Source organism: Aulonocara sp. 'chitande type north' Nkhata Bay, linkage group LG8 (assembly GCF_057382095.1).
Source record: "Aulonocara sp. 'chitande type north' Nkhata Bay isolate Kocher_YH1m ecotype deep benthic linkage group LG8, A_spYH_male_GT1.1, whole genome shotgun sequence".
NCBI classification, from domain to species: Eukaryota; Metazoa; Chordata; class Actinopteri; order Cichliformes; family Cichlidae; genus Aulonocara; species Aulonocara sp. 'chitande type north' Nkhata Bay.
In genome coordinates this window covers 11,798,378-11,811,018 of record NC_141351.1, presented here as the reverse complement: position 1 = coordinate 11,811,018, position 12,641 = coordinate 11,798,378, and the positions used below count along the sequence as shown (strand labels likewise).

The window sequence follows — 12,641 nt, the reverse complement described above, 5'->3', positions numbered from 1 at the left end:
AATTCCTGCTAAACCCTGGGATCAGGTGGAATGCAGACAGCAGCGACAATCACCACCGTTCGCTCTACTGGAAGAAAAAATGGCCGGTATTTAGCTGAGAGAAACTGTAGGGCCTGTCTAAGATCATGCTGTTATTTGATCGGTCATTATGCACATACATTAGAGTCATTGTTTCTGTTCCCTGAAGCTCTGATTTTCATGTTATTTTGACATATTTGTGTTCTCCTCCACTGGTTTGCTTCATTGCAGTACAACAATAAAATAATATTGCTGTAACATCCTTGATTTCCTTAATTTATCATATGTAAAAATCATAAACCTCATGCGAATTTGCTAGTTTCTTTCTTACAGCAGCACTTCTCTGGGGTCTACGCTGCATTAGCCTTTACCAATAATGTTATTTGACCAAAAAAGCAAGACTTGGCTAATTAAAGAAAACTTTCAAGAGATTGTTTTTAAATACACACAATGTAAAAAAAAAAAGAAATGCACCAACACCAATGGATGAATAAACGTAGGAGAAATATAAACAAATTCCAACAGTGTGACATGGTTCGCAGAGCTCTCTCTGGTATAAAGTCCATGTTATCTGCACTAAATGAGCTAGAACATGCAAACTCCCCCCGGAGCGGTCATCTAAATATTTCATCATCAACTTCATACATTTGTTTATTTGTAGACTAATTTCCCCTTCATGCAATCCTGAGGCCCAGCTGGGTGTGTGTGCACCATCTGGGTGGACTGTGAAGTGGTTATGGGTGGTGTGGGTGCGTATGTGTGTGCGTATATGAGACAGTGTGCATTGTGGAAGATAAATATCCTGACTGTGTAAAAAGGGAGTGCCGATGGTGGGACAGAAGAAGAGGACTGAGATAACAAAATGCCACTTTTAGAAGCCAGAGCAGTGTAAGACTCACCATCCGGCGCCCTCTGCAAAAGCTAACTGTCCTGAAACATGCGTGTCTTACACGGGACCCTGTCCCCGTGCTTAGATAACACATTTGCTTGCCGGGACACCAGAATGGGACTAAGAGGGCTTTATCACAGAAAGATGAAGCGTTAAACCATGTGTTTACAGCATGCTCATCTGTCTAGTATAAATTCCAGCAATTAATGTCACTCTCACAAAACCACCAAAGACAAAGACAAATAACTAAACACAGCGTAGCACCACCCCACAGGCATCCATTCATTTACAGCCTGGGAGTTAATTGGACAGTATGTCGACCTGGAATGCGTCTTCCACGTAATGCTTTTCCAACATTTACCAAAGGACTTCCAGCTCCTGTTTGCTCAGCTCTGTGTATTTGTCTGTGTTAATGAATAAATGAGCCTAACCTCTGACCTCATGTGAGCTATCTCAAACTAATTTAAAGAGAGGCGATGTCATGCTTCACAAAGTCAGGTCTCAAGGGTAAGACATGAGAACAAAGCGTGACCCAGGCCAAAGGGGGACGAGGGTGATGACAGGGAGGCTTCTTGGACCTTTAGTAAAATAATCAGCTGTGATATCAGCTTATGTGGAGGGAGTGTGAAAATGAAAGTACACCAATTTTTCCAATTTTAAATCAAAACAAGCCCAGATCATCACCCCTCCGCCACTGTGTTTAACAGTTGGCATAAGGTGTTTGTACTGATATGCTGTGTTTGGTTTTCACTAAACGTGCCAGTGTGCATTATGGTCAAACATCTCCACTTTGGTCTCATCTGTTAAAAGGAAATTGTTCTAGAAGACTTGTGGTTTGTTCAACTCTGCAAACCAGGAAAAAATGACTATTCTCTGTCCTTTATAGAAAAAAGAAGCTTTCTCCCGGAAATCCTTCCAAACAAGCCATATTTGTTCAATCTTTTTCTAATTTAACTGTAAAGAACTTTAACATTTATCATGCAAACTGAGGACAGTAGAGTGTATGTAGCTCTGTGGTTTTTTCCAGTTTCTCTGACCAAGAGGTGAATTTGTCGGCACGTCCACAGCCTGAATGCTCATGACCAGCAAACTGCAGTAGAGGTGCTCACACTGCTGATGAGTTAGTGAAGTGCAATTAATTAGCAGCCACCTACCCTCTTAATTCCTGTGGAAAGCAGGTAACTCATGAGGGTGTATTCAGTTTTTCACATTGATTTTGCATTTCAGTTGTTTACCTGTGTGTGACAGCTGGTATTGAAGGAAAACAGAGGAGGTGCCTTAATTAGAAGTTTTGTGCATATATTCAAGCAACTACAGGGGGTTACAGATGTGTTTTGTGAGTCGGGATCAGGTGTGCAGGTGGAGGAACACTAACCTGTGCACCTTTGGAAGTGAAGGTGCCAAGGGCGTAGATTGATTTACCAGAGCAGCAGTGATCCACTAGCTGTTCCAGGCATGGGGTATTGTTTTGATTTGTTGGGTTTTTTTTGAGTGGTCCATCCTGGCAAGTGAGCCTGTATGGACAATGGTTGCTTCCTTTGGGATGGACCGGGCATTTTTTTTTTTTGTTCTTTTTGTCTTTTTTGTTTGTCTGTCCATTTCTTGAATATATGCTTGCTTCCTTGTTACAAATCCTATTGATTTTATTCAGCCTGGTCTCTGTTTTTCATGGGCTACAGTAAAACTAATTAGGTGTGGAACTCATTAATGGTGTCTGATCACTTAGTGTGCTTTTGATTGGTTGCAGTGAAATGGTCATTGGTCTGTTGTTGAGATTGGGGAGCGACTGACTGTGAAAAAAAGATTTGTTTTCCTTAATTTTCATTGAAAAAAGTTTTTTGTTATTGCTAGTAACCTGCTGTGGGTTTAACATGAGGTTGTATATACCCAATTTTAAGACCTGCTAAGGACCAGATTCTTTTTTATGATATGTACGTTCTTTTTCCCCATTTGTGTCTGAGTATTAAAACAACCCATTATGCCAAAATCAACATGTCACTGGATAGGTGTAGTCTAAGTGCAGTCAGATCATGGACAATATGTGCAGGAAAGTCTAGGTAACACGATATCATGATGTCCAAATTTTATCAGAGATCAGATTTGTCAACCTTATGGTGCTACAAAATATTTGGGAGAACTCAGAAGCTAAAAGAACAATTCATGCAAAAGTACTTAGTAATTATATAAATCAGGGGATAATGTACAACAGTGTGGTAGATAATCCCAGCACCTTGATTAATGTCTGTACAAAATGCTATGACAGTCCATCTAATAGATTATAGATTCTTCACTCGCCATTTAAAACTCTGACCTGCTGGTGGTGCAACAGAAAGCATCCCTGAGGATTAGCTGTAGTGCTTAGAGGAACTATTCTCATAGGATAGGAACTGAGCGATTTCAGCCTGGATCGAAGCGGTAGATATGCTGATGGTATATCCATTAAATACATAAGCACATTTAATGTTTCAAAAAAAGGCAGTTTTATTGCAGTTTTAAACGTTTCCCAACTCTCAAAAACGCCGCATTAAAAAGCAATTTACACATGTGTGACTGACACAGGTGAGTATGTCGTGGACGTAACTGTAACAGAAAAGGAAAGCTCACAGAAAGAAAAAAAAATGGCATACGCATGTTGCACATTCACTATTTCTCTCCTGCTCAAACTATTCTATCAAGCTAGGTTTGTAGAAAAAGACAAGGACAACACTCATTCTGCATAGTCACAATAAACTCTGCGTTTGTATGCAACAGATTTCTGTTTTTTTTTAATGTTCACACTGTGGCATCTCCACAATCCTCTGTAGCCTGTGTGTCTAACCTAGCGTATGATTGAATAAGGTCTAAACTGTCATTGATTTTAATATCATAAAGTAGCTTCTGTTATTTATTTTTTTAAATAATCTTCATCATAAACCATCTGACTCGCCACATTAAAAGCTTCTGTTCTAAAATCTTTTCATGCTCCTGTAACAGTATATAATAGGGCTGTTTCTCCATAAGGATATAGCAGCTCACCCATCTTGTGAGTGTTATTCAACAGGCAGAGTAAGATAGGCTGACAGATCGATAAGACACAGACAAAAGGACAGCGACACACAGAACGACCCTACAGCGAGCTTCGATGAAGGTGACCGGTTCAGATGGGTGACTGTAAGTGAAGGAGGGTCAGACTTAAACCAGCTGCTTTACAGTGCAGGAGGCTTAATGATGTCACGACAATGAAAGGCAATGACGCTGTAGGAGGCCATGAGGCAGTGCGGCAGCTTGCTCCTGTATCTTGGCTGCACAGGCCCAGAGAGCGTGCAGGCTGCTCTTCCACAACAGGTGTAAGCTGAGAGAGTGCTGGGTTTTAAAAGTAAAGGGACTCAAGTCTGTCAAGCATCTGTCCGCCCACCGAGAACAGTCGTTTTATTTTCACGCCGGAGCGTCTTAATGTTTCTTGGCAGTGTTTCTTTGGTGCCCCCTAGCTGGGAGAGAGGGCAGGACTGTTCTCTGTGCTGATGTTGACCAGGCACTCGCTGGACTTCAGGCTAGTCAGAGATTTGCAGCTTGGGAAGGACGCCAAGGACCCACACAGGCCCATCATGGAGGGGGTGTAGTCCTTTTCTGGGAGGGTGGGACAAACATATAACGGGAGGGTCAGTTTAACTGTACACACATGTTTCATCGCTTGTGTGTCTGAGTTGTCACCTGTGCACCAGGCCCTCCCATTCTGTTTCCCATGAGTCCTCTGAGAGTCAGAATCCAGGCTGACCTCCACTGACAGCAGCTCTGTGCTTGGAAAACTCCTCCTGAAAGAGAAAACAAGGCAAATATTTATATATGGCTCAAACCAGGTTCAAATTTTGAATTAAAAAATTAAAATGTTTTCTATACAGGTTTACATGGACATAACTACGCCATTTGATTTTTGCTTGTGATTTACACAAACTGCTAAGTGCTGTCTGATCTTTGATTGAACAATATTATACACCCACCAGCCACTTCATTAGGTGCACTGCTAATCAACACAATTATTTTATAAACCAGTCAAATGGCAGCAAGTGAGTGCAATTAAGCATGTACACATGATGAAAACAATGTGCTGAAGTTCAAACTGAGAATAAGAATGAGAAAGAAAGGTGATTTAAATTACTTTGAACGTCTCCAAAGGTCGATTCTGTTCATCTGGACGTAGCGTTTTCAGTGGGAGAAACGTTTCGTCACTCATAAAGTGACTTCTTCAGTCTCAGCTGACTGCAGGTTTCCCCAATCTTATAAAGAGTACATTTTCATAATGACTGAAACCAGCCCACTAAGGGAACAATGGGCTGGGAGGTCAAACTTTGAACGTGGCACACCTGATGCCAGAGTATTTCATAAACTGCTGATCTGCTGGGATTTTCCCACACAACTGATGATATATACCACAATATAGTGCATTTTCTGTAAATTTAGTGAATAGTTTATATAATCTGTCCACCAAGAGTACTATTTATTTTTCACATTTAAATCAAATAATTAAAAATGAAATAAATATGGGCTGTACGCAGTATTATCCAATAGCGATACTAACTAGATGACCTCAGAGTCACGCAAGAGCTTCCCTGAGGCCACCGGGTATCACTGCTGTTCCTGTATGGAAACCAGCATGTCTGCAAACATCTACTGCAGAGTGTCCAGTCTCGGAGGAAGCGCACCGTTAAGCGCATACAGGAATGTTGTTCGGCTCGTCCACGTATCTGTTGTTGCAGCTACAGAAGTAGCTGCCTGTTTAGGAATGAGCTCCTCGATTTGTTTTGGTTAGTCCTTCTGTGTTGCCATGGTGACTATTGCAAACCGTCAATTAAAACAAATAAACGATAGCCTATAACATGGAACGATAGACGTTTGAATATCGTCCTCTGATGTATTTCCTCATCTGTAGAGTTTAGGAGAATGGTCTGAAAAAGTGAACAACGTGTCTAACCTTGAAGCAGATGGACTTTTTGATTCCATGCTGTGAAGAACTGAAGCAGTTCTGAAGACAAAAGGGAGTCCCAGCCAGTATTAGCAAGGTGTAACTTAAAAATGCGACTGGCTGGTGTATATTATTGTTATTACAGAGTTTGTGCATATTGTCAAATTGCAACAACGAGACAAAGTAACCATGCTGCCTGTAGCAAACCTGCGAAACAGCTTCAAGTCCTCTTGGCTGTCGAACGGCTCGAGCGTTGGCCACTGGTTGACGAGTGGGATTGAGAGGTTTTTCGCCAAGTGGTTGGAGTCACACGGAATCAAGCTTGTCCTGAGACATGTGAGGGTAAAACATAAGTCCCAACAATAGAACCACTGAAAAGCAAACACAGTCCACGGTACTCTGCAGTGAAGAGTGTTCATCAGTTAAGCTGGCATTGTGTTAAAGCTATTTGCTTAAACATGCTAGCCATCTGTGTGTTTCACTCACAGTTGCTCCTGAAGCTCCAAGACAATGGCCTCTAGTTCCCTTTTCTCCTGTTGGCTCTGGGTCTGCAGCTCCTCCAGCCGGGCCTTTAGCCTCTTGTTCTCCATCTCTGTGTTCTTCAGCTGTGACTCACGCAGACGCACAAGCTCCTCCAGGTAACCCTGACAACACACATTCAGACTGAGCCAAAATTAAAAAAACACATTCACCCTCGGATACTCATATTAGACATCAACCATCTGTGAACGGTCATAGTAATGTAGAAACGATTCCGCAGTATAATCTTTGTTATTAACTGACAGATTAATAGAGTCATGAAACGATGAACGTATTTATCTGCATTTATTAACCTTAGATTTAGATCAAGCAACAGCGACAGAAACACATCATGTTTGTCCGCCCACCTTTTGTGCATTGACAATCTTGAACCTCTGCTCCATCTTGCGACACTTTGTGCTCCAGCTCTCCTCGTCTGTGACCAGGGGGATGTAAGGATGTTCAGGGACGCTGTCGTCACTCGCGCTGCTGTCAACACTCTGCCGATCATCGTCATCGCTCAGGTAATCATAGCTGTGACACGAGCAGCCAGTATCAGTATCTTATTGACTTTGAATGGGCTGTGCAATGGTGTTTCTGTAACTTTCAAAGTGTTTCTGAAATACATGAAGGTTGGTGTACCTTTGTGTAAATTTCAAGTATGGAGTATAGTCAATCACTGCAGGAGATTTCCCATCCAGGGCCTCCCCTTTTAAACAGAAGCTGAGGGAGACAAACCAATCAGAAATTAGAAACTTTATACATGCATAAGGATTTTAAAAGTATCAGTCTGATATCTAAAAGTCAGGACGCCCCACCTAAAGTCTATAGCTCCAAGACCTATTAGCATCCCTGTTAGCACTGTAGCTTCTTCTCTTAACATGATGGCTCCCTCTGCATAGAACCTCCTAAAGCACAAAGACAAGTGCAGTTAGGTGGGAACATGTTTGTACGAGGATCAAGTGATTTTTATTACATAGAGAGGTGCTAACTTGGTTGTCCTGCTGTCCCTCAGAGCAGTGGCGATGTATTCAGATAGCCTCTTCTCCATCAGAGCTACTCTCATCCAGGCTCGGACCTGAAAGGAACACCAAAGCTAAAGAAATTAGTCTGGAGAGTCACAAAAATGACTTCTAAATTAGTCCCAATAAATCTACATATTCTTATTTATTTGTAATTTTTTTGTCATCGTATGATGGTCTTGCCTTGGCTCGTGAGGTGCTGATGTTTTCCATGCTCTCAATGCTGCTAATGCAGCTGTTGGGGACTTTAGCACAAGCCAGGCGGATGTAGTCCCAGTAACTCCTCTGACCATCGAACCAGCTACTAGAGCCTGACACAACAAGCATGTGAAGTGCGTTAGTTTTAGTAAGCACTGAAAAACACGTTGTTACACTACACATATATTACTGCGAATAATAAAACAACATGGTTCTGCTTGCCGAAGCTGCTAAACAGGACAGAAAAGTTTCAGTAAACACTGTAAGAGCCTTGATTCAACAGGACGTTAAGTCCCAGTATGTTATCTCCTCAGTTTAGTACCTTTGAAACGGTGGCTGAGGATGTGTTCAAGGATGGCGGCGAAATTGACAAACTCTTCTGATGAATCATCGATGGGCTCGGCCGTGTATTTCTCCAGCAGGGTCTTAACTGAAAACCTGTGTGTGGTGGAGAGGAGCGAGGAGAGCACTTATTCGAGCACTTATTCAAGCATAGAGGGAAAAGATTAGTCAGGAAAAACGCTGATGGGTTACCGCTGTCTTCGTTTCAGTTTACAGTAGGCAGAACATGTCGTACATCAAACTATTGCTAAACATTTGTGAATCACACTTGATAAACCACACAAGTCTGTTTAAGGATGCAGTCGCGAAAGAACACAGTGTTCTGCCACTGTGATACATTTAGTTAGCTCTTAGGTTTAACCCTAAAAAACAGACTGAACATTTTTAATGAGTACAATTAGAATGACTATTCATTTTCTTACATGATTTCTAATATCATAAAAACACAAATTACAGGAATATGCACAGATTTAAAGAATGTACATGAGCAGATTATGTACAGTATTGCGCTCTACGTTTATTTTTCTGTGTTCAAAAATTTGTGATGGCTGTTCCAGATGACACGGGATGGATCCTTGGATCAGTGTAGAGAAAACAGGAGATGATAAGACTGTGGAATCGCTCTATCTTCTGCCAAATTCCTTGCTTAATTTGGCAGAATATAGAGTAAATAGTAAGCACTGAAAAATCACACAATTCTCCCCAGACTACAGAGCTCTGTGCTGTTTTTATAGGAAGCTGAACTCTTGTCTCTGTATGATAACAATTTAATGTGTAAGAAAGTTACTTTCTATATTTGAAGAAAAATGGTTAAATATATATGTTGTTATGTGAATTTTTGGATCCGGTGTCATAAATGTGATGTACTTGTGTGATCAGTGAATGGTAAAATGGCATCAATGGGAACATTTTAAGACTCTGATCTCGGTGTCAGACTGACCTTACTGAACAAAATACTCCACGTTGTCCTATTCTGTCAACACGTAATCTTTCAGATATACCACAAGCTAATGTACAAGTTAGGTTTTGTACACAAGGGTCTAAATGTATTCTGTGACCATGGCAGATAAGAGAGATAACTTGTCTCCATAAATATCCTAGGTTTCCTTGTTCAAAACTCATGCTGTAATCTGTACTGTACAATTAACAAAGGTCAATGAAACTCATAAAAGCAAAATATCTGGGTGGTGTTAGCTTGTTAGGGCAGGGCATAAAGTAATTATGTATGATACAGCTTAATAATAGTTTATTTTTACAGCACTTATCAAAACTAGAGTTACAGAGTACTTCCCAGAAACACAGAATAACAGAACAAACAAGGAGGAGATTATACAAAACAATGAACATATCAGCGGACACTGTACTGGTCCGTAGTGGTGAAAAGAGAGCTGAGCGTAAAAAAGCAGCTCTCGATTTACTGGTCGACCTATGTCCCCACCCTCACCTGGTCATGACCTCTGGGTAGTGACCGAAAGAATGAGATCACAGATAAAAGTTGTGGAAATGAGCTTTCACTGAAGGGTGGTTGCCCTCTTCCTTAGAGATAGGGTGAGAAGTTTAGCCATCTGGGACGGGTAAAGCTGCTACTCCTCCACATCAAAAGGAGCCAGTGTAGGTGTAGGCATCTGACAAGGATGCTTCCTGGGTGCCTCCAAGGTGAGGTGTTCTGGGCATGTCCCACCAGGAGGAGACCCTGGGGTAGATATGCTAGAGAGATTACATCTCTTGGCTGGCCTGGGAACGCCTTGGTGTTCTACTAGACAAGCTAGAGGAGGTGGCCGGGAAGAGGGAGGTCCAGGCTTCTCTGCTTAGTTTGCTGGCCCTGCAACCCGGCCCCGGATAAGTGGAAGAAAATGGATAGATCGATGGATGGAATTTACATATCAATTAAAACACAAGACTTAACATCAAAATAAAATAAGGTGAATCTTAAAAGAAGACACTAATGAGGTGAGCTGAATTTTCTCAGGCAGGTCATTCCACAATCGAGGAGCCCCAACAGCAAACATTCAAACGCTCAATCGACTTGTGTCTTTACATGTGAGGTGGGAACTGTTAATGGGTTTCAGACCAAGGATCTCAGCTGAGCACTGGTTGGTAGAAGAACTGCAGTTTGACTGTATATTTTGATGCTGGGCAATGAAGGACTTTAAATGTAATAAGTAAAATCTTAAAATCAATTCCTAGAGAAATGCACAGCCAGTGTAGAGTCATCAACACTGGGGTAAGATGTGTTCAGTTTTCAAGGTTCTGGTAACAATCTGGCAGCTGATTTTGCATAGTCTGAAGTCTATTTCATGCTTTCTGATTGATATCTGTTAAAAGACCAGTACAGTAGTCTAACAAAGAGGAAATAAAAGCATAAAAAGCAAAATAGTCAGAGTGTCACTAAAACTCAATATTGATCGAATTCCCGCAATATTCCTTAGGTTATAGTATCAGGACTGCGTCATCAATCAATCAACCATTACTAATCTGATTTCCCATAATTATAATCAGGGTTAGAGCACAGAGTTCAACTATTTGAAATTGTACAAGCGTATCTCCATCCCATTTGAGTGTGGATGTAATTATGTGATCTCTGACAATGTACCTTCCATTTCCTGCAGAGTCTCATTTCTACACTTCAGTCTGATGTCATCCTTTTACTGTGAGGAATATGTTCATCGAGCACTTTCAGGAAACTCCAACAACTTCCTTTGTACTAGATAATTTCAGCTGATGACATAAGTCTCCCGTAATACATTCCTGACTTCCAGGATCTTCCTGTGAAAACCCTTTAACTTTTGTATGTGTTGAAGATTTGAACAAATAAAATTAGTTCAGAGAGACATAACTCAATAATGATAATAATCATAAATCATTTGGCAAGATTTTATCCATAATTTCATAAATATCCTACTTTTAAATTTTGGCTGTAAATATTGATAACTGTGGTGATGTATGGGGAAAACTTTTAGCTGAGTCACTGGTCACTTATGCGCGTCATCTAGTCTCCATGGCATGCAACTACTTTAATCCACTTTACCCTATTATCCTGTTTTAATTTTGATTCTTGTACATTGAGCTTGTTTCTTATTTCATTACACTGTAAAAACAAAGACTTTGGAGAAAATAGAGGGTTATTAAAACTCAAGGGAACAAGATATTACAGATATTAGCAAGCTGCTTTTTGTTGCTAATGCTAATTAGCATTAACAATATTAATAACATCAACTAGCATTAGCATAACAGTAGCTGTGTCCCAACTCCTAGGCCACAGCCTTCGAAGAACCCGGCCATCATGGTCTACGTGGGCCGGGTCCTTCGAAGTCTGGAAGTGCGAGGCTGTGAAATGGGACGGTCTAGCCTTCAGATTTGCATCACCAGCTGTCTCGGTGGAGTTGAATAAACTCAGCTGTCTGCTCCTTGCTCCCTCAAATATAACAGAACATTGGAGTAAATTCTCAACCATCTCACGTTTCTGTTTAATCAGTTTTCTGTTTGACGTTTATTCAGCTGCATGAAAAGTATAACTTTAATCTCAGCCAAAACGATTTACTAAGGAACAAATAAAACACTGAAAAAAGCCAAACAATAGTATTTTTACATTATCTAAGTGACTTATATGTTTAACCTGAGTAGCGAAAGACCACGCAGGGTCTGAAAATGTGGCGGGAGTTCGGTGTTCTCGACGGCTCTAGTGGGTAACAGACATCTGTGAAAACGTCAGAGCCCTTTTGCAAATATGTGATGTCTTGATAAACCGAGCAGATATTTGAAGTTTACACAGCTACATTCTTCCCTGAAAATATCTTAAAAGTTTATTTTGTGACCCAGAAAGAGTAATATTAAAACTAAGCCGCCATTGTTGGAAACTGGAATTGGCTGGGCTGCGCTATGAATTCTGGGATAGGTTGGGCCACGAAGGATACACCTGACCCATCCTTCATATCCAGGAAAATGAAGGACGGATTTCGGGGCCTCATTTGGAGCGGCCCTTGAATTGGGACAGCCCTCATCGCCTGGCTGTGACGTAATCGGCCTTCAATACACAGACGATCCAGCAACGCACACGAGAAAACACAGGGCTTAAATACACACAGGGCAATCAGGGAATGGGAGACAGGAGGGAGACACGGCTGGGATTAATTAGACATAACAAGACAAGGGGAAGCAAAACTAGAAACACTGACAAGAGACATGGACCTTCACAATAAAACAGGAAAGACACCGATAAATCTCTAAACAGGCAAACCTAACAGACTAGGAGACAGAACATAGGAACTTGAAACATGGAACAGGAGAGCACAGAGGACACACAACACTAGGGATAATCACAAACAACCCAAAATAAACAAAACCACAGAATATTAATAAATTTAAACATAAACAAGGAGTCCACAGACTCCGGACCATGACACAAACAGCATAAGTTTGTGATATCAGGAAATGAGTATTTCACATCGCTGTGGACGTATTTCCAGCATCAAAGGTCTGTTTAAGGTCATGCCAAAGCATCTGAAATTTAAGTCTGGATTATTTTAGACCACTCCAAAAACCTCCTTTTTTTCTTCTTGTTTTGTTTTGTTTTGTTTTTGAGTCATTCAGACATTCTCTTTCAGGATTTTCTGGTAGAGAGCAGAATTCATGGTTCCATCAATTACAGCAAGCCTGAAGCAGCAAAGCAGCCCCAGACCATCACGCTACCACCACCATGCTTGGCTCTTGTTAC

General features: G+C 41.1%; 2 protein-coding genes across 5 annotated transcripts in view; one reads left to right on the top strand and one right to left on the bottom strand.

Moving 5' to 3' along the window:
* Positions 1–3,369: 3,369 nt before the first annotated feature.
* rundc3ab (RUN domain containing 3Ab) overlaps positions 3,370–12,641 on the bottom strand; it is a 12,556-nt gene continuing 3,284 nt past the window's right edge. The window contains exons 2-11 of one of the 2 annotated variants that reach the window (XM_086303598.1): positions 7,908–8,023; positions 7,571–7,698; positions 7,358–7,443; positions 7,184–7,273; positions 7,008–7,088; positions 6,734–6,899; positions 6,333–6,490; positions 6,054–6,173; positions 4,598–4,698; positions 3,370–4,513 (exon numbers count right to left, since the gene is read on the bottom strand). In XM_086303598.1, the coding sequence (XP_086159724.1) occupies positions 4,371–4,513; positions 4,598–4,698; positions 6,054–6,173; positions 6,333–6,490; positions 6,734–6,899; positions 7,008–7,088; positions 7,184–7,273; positions 7,358–7,443; positions 7,571–7,698; positions 7,908–8,023 (1,189 nt within the window). In that variant the 3' untranslated portion in view covers positions 3,370–4,370. Of the gene's footprint in view, positions 4,699–6,053; positions 6,174–6,332; positions 6,491–6,733; positions 6,900–7,007; positions 7,089–7,183; positions 7,274–7,357; positions 7,444–7,570; positions 7,699–7,907; positions 8,024–12,641 lie in introns of both variants that reach the window. The other variant, XM_086303597.1, reaches the window with a different exon arrangement.
* The window catches only part of taco1 (translational activator of mitochondrially encoded cytochrome c oxidase I), a 26,472-nt gene continuing 20,610 nt past the window's right edge, over positions 6,780–12,641 (top strand). For 2 of the 3 annotated variants that reach the window (XM_086303603.1, XM_086303602.1), the window contains exon 1: positions 6,780–6,889. The gene's annotated coding sequence lies outside the window, so the exon portion shown is untranslated. The remainder of the gene's footprint in view (positions 6,890–12,641) is intronic. The other variant, XM_086303600.1, reaches the window with a different exon arrangement.